The sequence below is a fragment of the Sitophilus oryzae genome, unplaced genomic scaffold, assembly GCF_002938485.1.
Source record: "Sitophilus oryzae breed Bouriz unplaced genomic scaffold, Soryzae_2.0 scaffold_169_pilon_pilon, whole genome shotgun sequence".
NCBI lineage: Eukaryota > Metazoa > Arthropoda > Insecta > Coleoptera > Curculionidae > Sitophilus > Sitophilus oryzae.
In genome coordinates this window covers 1234669-1242002 of record NW_022146390.1, presented here as the reverse complement: position 1 = coordinate 1242002, position 7334 = coordinate 1234669, and the positions used below count along the sequence as shown (strand labels likewise).

At 29.0% G+C, this 7334-nt stretch overlaps 1 protein-coding gene across 1 annotated transcript; it reads right to left on the bottom strand.

Moving 5' to 3' along the window:
• Nucleotides 1–1168: 1168 nt before the first annotated feature.
• Nucleotides 1169–7128, bottom strand: LOC115881168 (facilitated trehalose transporter Tret1-like). Its single transcript, XM_030898550.1, has 4 exons — nt 6791–7128; nt 4194–4341; nt 3515–3677; nt 1169–2511 (listed from the first exon to the last, which is right to left on the bottom strand). The coding sequence occupies exons 1-4, from the start codon at nt 6834–6836 to the stop codon at nt 1483–1485; spliced, it is 1386 nt and encodes a 461-aa protein (XP_030754410.1). The 5' UTR covers nt 6837–7128; the 3' UTR covers nt 1169–1482.
• Between the last annotated feature and the right edge of the window lie 206 nt (nt 7129–7334).

Genomic DNA, 7334 nt, shown 5'->3' with positions numbered 1-7334 from the left:
TATTCTAAATAAATGTGGATTTGAATCAGAAATCAGTATAATAATAAGTTATGAAAATGAACGTCTCTGTTGTTATAAATAGGCATTTGTCGAAAAATTAAATATCATTTTTAAGGTGTTACTTTTTACCACACTGTCTAATACACATACATATTTCAGCTTTTTAGTATTTGGAGCAATTATTATTAATCAACGCAAACAGTCAATTAATGTAGTTTGAATACTGGAATCATATTAATTGGTCCTTTTTAACAAATATTTAAACAGTTTTTTTTAATGAAATAAACGAACTATATCGGCAATATTAGTCTCTGTACTCTTTAAAAATTTGGTACATCTTTAAAAATAATCTAAAATGTCAGTATTCCATGGGTATATTGATAAATGAGTTCTAAATTACAAGAAAATGCATTTTCTACGGAAACTTGAAGAGATAGGTAAAAAATGATATAATACAATTTGATAGACAATTAAATTGTGCATCTGATTCTCATAAAATATACAGGGTGTTCCATTTAAATTAAACAAATTATTGCCGTTTAAAGCTAATGATTATTTAAAATTAATTTTTAGACACTCTGTATAAGGTAGTAAAGTTTTTATTATTGCAACACAATAACTGATCAATAAATAAACTTCAATATATATTTAGTAATAAAAACTTTGATACCCTCGGAGAAATGAAGCCTTAAAATTTATACTGCAATTTCACAAAATTGAAAATATTTCAAAAACAGTAAGGTTTAAGTGTAATAAACCTTAATCAAATTTACCTTTATTTTAAGCGTAGAAACTAAAAATGTAATAATATATAGGGTGTTCCATTTAAAAAAATACAACTTTGATATTTTTTATTTATTTGGGACACTCTGTATTTTCTACAAATATTTTTAAATTGTAGCTCTAATAGTCCTTCAACGAATCCAAAACTTACAATTTGTAAAAATCTAGTCGTTTAGCTACAATACTTCGTGTCGTATGTGATGAACAACCCTGTATATTTAACTCACGGGTAACATATTTTATTTTATATATAAATATAGGTTTATTAATATTTAAATTATTTTTATAATTAATTATTGTTATATCAATTTAGTTGTTTAGTTATATGTATATTTTCATGGCTTAATTATAGTCTGTTCATAACTATCTTGTCTTGTTACATTTGTATGGGACTCTAATGTTATGTAACAACTACTAGAAAATATACTACTACTATGTATCAAAGAAACTACCAAAACTGGTGCTATAGCAACCAGTTTTGGTAACAGGTAGCAGGTACATACAGCAGGTAAAATTCAGGTAGTCAAAAAGAAGCGAAAATAACCTGCTGGTACTGAATAAGCTGTGGGCTTAAAAATGTGATCTAACCATATAGTTACATCATATTTATTGTCTTCCATTTCATTTCATTACTTTCCTGTCAATTTTTCAGAGGCTTCAGAAATTTACCAAATAATACGCCATTTAAAAACTATAAATTTATTTAATCTTATGTTCTAAAGATTCCTGAATTTCTAAAAAGCTCTTACTTCTAGTTTCGGGAATAAAGAAATATACAAAAACTATAGCTATCAAACTTATAACAGCAAATATCCAGAAAGGCACGTAGAATCCTACGTGTTCTTCCAAAACAGGTAAGAAAGTGGCTATCAAAAATTCAGCCAACAGTCCTATACAACACACCAACATTATACCAAACGACTTTACATTTGGTTTTAATATCTCTGCAGGAAATATATACGATATTGGGCATATACCTAACTGGTATGCGGTGATAAATAGCATCAAGCATGCTATGGGTATCCAAGAAGCGTACTGAACGTTGAAATTTTCTTGCTTTAAGTAAAAAAAAGATCCTAAAGTAGTGTGCAAGAAGAATATACTCGTTAGAGATAAAAGCAACAATGTTTTTCTGTTGATCTTGTCAATAACATTGGTTGAAAATAAAATTGCAGCTACCTGGACTGCCATTACTATCACAACCCCTTTATCTCCTGATAACGGTGTTTCAGCTGAATCAAAAATTTTCTGATTGTAATCGATAATATAAATAAGACCAGTAAATTGTTGAAACAACATGAGTAACAACGACAGAACAAATGCTTTTAAAGAAGATTTATCAGTGAAAATCTCCTTCAAAACCGAAATATTCTTGTTGCTTTTCATCTCGGTGACGCATTTGATTATCTCCGACATTTCCTCACTGACGTCTTCCTTCTTACGTAATTGCTTCAAGCTTTTCTCCGCTTCCGGAAATTTGTTACGAATGACGTAATAATACGGAGTTTCTGGGGAAAACAGGCCGAAACTAACGAAGAATATTATACAGGGTACTAAAGAAATTATGCTGAATAATTGTAGGGACACGTTAGGTCCTACTACGCTGGACGTGAAGTGGCCTAAAGAGACGAATAGAAACATGATGGCTCCGATTGTGCCTCTGTTATGGTTCTCGGATATTTCGGCGGAATATACGGGGATTGTTGAGAAAATAGAGCCTTCGGTTATCTAGAAAAAGAAAAGAATAAAATAGTTAACAATTTAAAATTAATACTCTAATATTAAAGCTGTATAAAAATATTTTTTTTGCAGAATTGCCTCTAACATTTATACTGTCACAACATTTCAAATATTTCTTAAAAATATACTCTTTGATTCTATCTACGAATTTTCTAGGAAGGAACGATGTAAAATACGTATGAAAATATCATACAGGGTATAATTTCAGAACTTTATTTCAATTTTTTATGTGTGGTTTTCGTATAGAATCTTTGATTTAGACTTTCTAATTACCTGACCACAAGTAGGTACCTAATGAGGCAAAACCAAAAAACTTTCTGAAAATGCTTTTTTATTGTTTTTAATTTTTACTTATGTTTTGATATTATTTTTTTATATCGTGTTCTAGGTAGAAAAAAATAATTTAAAAAAGATGAACAAATCCATAGCTATACATTACTAATTTCTACAGATTCCTGAGCAGTACATTTATTTATATTAAATTCAATTAAAAAGCCTCTTTTTCGTTTAAAGCTTATCGGTTCTATCGTTATAATTTTTGCACCTTCAAAATCTATACTGTCTTCTGTGTTCCATGAATGCTGACAAATCTTTTTTTAATAATCTTTATGTCCTTTAATTCGAAAATTTAAAGATCACTGTCACGAATATAACATTTTTCACAATCACATGGTATTTTATATATCGTATTTTTTGTTTGTTATTCAGTATTCTTTGGCTAGTGTGCGTCGAAGTGTATTTTGTGTGTTTGACAAATGTTCGTATGTCTTTATGTTTTTCTATCCTTCTTATTTGTGGGATTTATCTTGGTTTAATAAATTATGGTTTGGGCATATTGTTTTTGTCCTATCATTTACACATTTAATAATACCTTTTTTTTTACTTGTAAACAATTTATAAAAAGTAGTATTTTTTAAAAACAATGATATGAGAAATATATTTACATTCATTAATTTTAACTCTGCATAAGTAGGTTTATAAAATGTCTTACCCCTATTAGAAATCTCCCGATATAGAAATGAACAACTTCGTCTGCGAATATCAATATGACGTATCCACCAATCATCGGCAAAGAAAATAGTAACAGACTTATTTTTCTTCCCAATTTTCCTGACACATATTCGCACAAGAATGGACTGCACATCGCACCCAAACTGAAAAAATGTAACAAAATATAAATATAGATTATTAAACGTAATGACTTTCAGTGAAATAAGTAAACAAAGAGTAAATGGTCATAAGTTTGCAGAAGAACATGAACACTTGCTTGTATTGAATGGATTTTCCAATAGAATTTTTTAAATATCTCTGAAATACCTAATCTACCCATACACTTAAGTAAAAGTAAACAAAATGTACTGTAGTTAGCCAAAGTATATCACAAATTTCAAGATTTAATTATAATATACATTGATGAGCGTCTCTACATTTTTTTTAAACTCTCACCTGTTGTGTTGGACCAAAAGAAATAGTAAAAAAATCAATAATATCTTGCAACTTAATAAAAAATATTCTAGAAAAAGTTTTTAAATTACACATTTTTGTTCCACTGACATATTTTAAAGTGAGACAAAAATGTAAGAAACAAACAGAAATGTGTTGCTTGTATCAAGAACTATTTTAGAGCTCCTTTAGGGTTAACTAATTTCTCTGAGTATTTACCACTTTACCTTAATAGAGAAGCTATCCATGACTGTTCTGCCAGAGTTGCTGGTCTGGATAGTTGATTCTGATCTGGATCAACCTCTCCACTAAGTTTAGGCAGCGCTGGTGATGACCAGCCATATCCCAAACCTCCACCATAGCTTAGAAAATTAACTGGAAAGTAATTAATATAAAACACTTTATATATTAGTGAGTGAATAATGTTATTACAGTAAAGTCACATAGTGGAATAAAGGCCATAAATAATATAGAAAAGTTACAAACCAAGTAAGAGAGTAAAAGAACCATATAAAAATAAAACTTTCTTCAAAAGTGACAAAAATTATTATTTACTTGAATAAAAAAGCAAGTTTTATATTCCTGTATTTTTAAATTCCTGAGTACAGGGTGGGTCAAATTCGACGCTTTTAAATGTAAACACCATTTTCTATAGGAGATAGACAAAAACTAATATCGGTGTCTGAGCTCAATTTTTGTCAAAAACATGATGGTGAAAACCGCATATCGATATCTGTTACCGTTTCGGAGTTACGGGGTGTTTTTCAAAAATATGCATTTTTAACAAATCGCTGTAACTTTTTTGCTATGGAAAATTTTGTATTTTTATGAAAACTTTTCCAAAGCACCTTTTTACGTAGAATTTAATGGTTTAAGTATAATTTTTCTAAAATTAATAATTTAAGAATTATCAACAGAAAATTTGATTTTTTTATATGGGACACCCTGTATATTTGTAATTTATTGAAAATAATTTAAAATTACCTTTTAATTTAATACCAAAAATATAACACACTTGATATTTTGCTCGATGCCTCTTCGAGATATAGAGTATATAAAAATTCACCGGCTTTAAATAAGTAGGCTTTGAACGGGACCAACTGGAATGCAAAAAAATTCTAGCTGTGAGCATCAATTAAAACGAAAAATTTGCTATGAGAGATGCAGAATTTTATAACAATTTAAAATATATTTAACCAACAGCAACACATTTAAATTATATCTAATAACAATAAAAAATAAATAGCAAACCAAGGCTAAGATTTTGCTACAGGTGTTCAACATATCGACCGTCTTCTGTTATGGACAGACGGGGCAGTTTTTGAACATTTCTCGCGAAATTCATTAACTCAGGGGGGGGGGGGTAAAGATACCCTCTCATAACTGCTAAGTATTTTTAATTCTTGTCTAGATTATACGGAAGAATAAGGAACCTTTATTCTTTCGCAAATATATCCATAGGATTAGATCCATGGGCACTAAGTCAGGCGGCCTCGGCGGCCAACGGCTCGGATCTTGGTTAGCTATCCAATTATTCTTGAAATTGGCTACAAAAATTTGCTGATAACTTTACCGTTCAGAGGCGGTGCGTCGTCTTGCTGGAAAAATATGTTTTCAAGTTTCATTAAGTAAGGGGTCCAAAGCCTACTAGTTAAAAGTGGCGAACTTTTAAAAATTCTGTATTTCGAAGGGGATTATGACAAAATATCAAGTATGCTATATTTTTGGAAAGGTAATTTCAAATTCTTTTCATTTAATCAAAAATATAGAGGGTGTCCCAAATAAAAAATCAATTTTTCTGTTGACAACTCTTAAATTATTAATTTTAAAAAAATTATACTTAAACCATTAAATTCTACGTAAAAAGGTACTTTGGAAATGTTTGTATAGAAATAAAAAATTTTCCATAGCAAAAAAGTTACAGCGATTTGTTAAAAATGCACATTTTTGAAAAACACCTCGTAACTCCGAAACGGTAACAGATATTGATGTGCGGTTTTCACCATCATGTTTTTGATGAAAATTAAGCTCCAGACACCGATATTAGTTTTCGTCTATCTTCTATAGAAAAGGGTGTTTCCATTTAAAAGCGTCGAATTTGACCCACCCTGTACAATTTGGAAAACGAGAACATTTTATTATTTTTAAACACCTTGTAAAGGAAGAATAAAAATACTATCTCACTTATTTTAATAAATTTAAATTATAATAGTGTTGCTAAGAAATAATGCTTTATACAAAAAGAAAACAAATACTTAATACTAGTGCTTATTTTAGAAATATACCTACAGGGCCAGAAATTTACAAATATTTTATCCCATTATTTTATTCAAATCTACTGGTAGATATAGAAAAATATTTATTTCTAAAAACTGATAGTACACTTACTAGGTATACTCTGTCCGTCAAACTAGAGAAGACTTTGACAGATGACATCGAAAAAAATGACAGAAAATACCTGTGAGTTTAAATAACAGACACTATATCGTTGAACAAACTATAGCTAATTTTGAACTAATTCAATAAAATGTTTCTAAACCAAACAATCAAAAATAAACTATTTTTCAAAAATAACGTTAACAAAATCTAAATCAGCACTACTTAATAGACTTATTAAATTATTAATCTAGTCTTATTTTTATTAGATGTTCTTTATCAATTTCAAAACATCAATTTATGCCAAGAATGTTTGAAACACTGTCTATTATAATCTATTATAACAAATAATATTTCGGTTTAAGAAAGAAAATTTAACTATGTTCAATTTTTATAATTTTAATACATATATAAATGAAAAATCATTATAAAAACTCAAATATATTACCTGATATCGCTGAAAAATAAGTGAAAAAACTCGGAGGAATTTTCATATCACTGCATTAAGTCTAAAACTAATCACTATGAATTAAAACAGTATAACAGATCAAATTATTTCGATAAATTTTAATAAAACCGAAACCTTGTAAGCAGTAAATTGTGTTACGGTCACATACAGAGCGTTGCATTTCACGCGGTACAAAAATGCATGCTTTTCCGCGCTTTGTCTTGCAAGACTTTCCCTTAAAACTGAAAATATCAATTTCCTTATTTACTAAAAGGAAATTATTCGATGATATATCTTTAAGAGAAGCAGCGGTTAAACAAAGAAGTAGTTTTGATTTAAGTTGCTTAATAACTGATTATTTGTTATTGATGATCATTTGCAACACGATAATTTTACTATCGTGTACCCGAAGGTTACAGTGGTTAACGATTTGTTCGTTCATAAAACGCATTTTATTCTGATCTCTTGAACGATTGAGATTTATTACTGTATTACTAAATATCAGCTAGTGGTGTCTATTCAAATAAAGTAGGTGAAGAACATT

Excerpts from the sequence above, each read along its gene's own strand:
- LOC115881168 (XM_030898550.1), bottom strand. The coding sequence starts at position 6,836 with ATGAAAATTCCTCCGAGTTTTTTCACTTATTTTTCAGCGATATCAG. Across the intron at positions 4,342-6,790 it reads TTATTTTTCAGCGATATCAG|TTAATTTTCTAAGCTATGGT; the intron begins GTAATATATTTG and ends ATTACTTTCCAG. Across the intron at positions 3,678-4,193 it reads TGGATAGCTTCTCTATTAAG|TTTGGGTGCGATGTGCAGTC; the intron begins GTAAAGTGGTAA and ends ACATTTTTTCAG.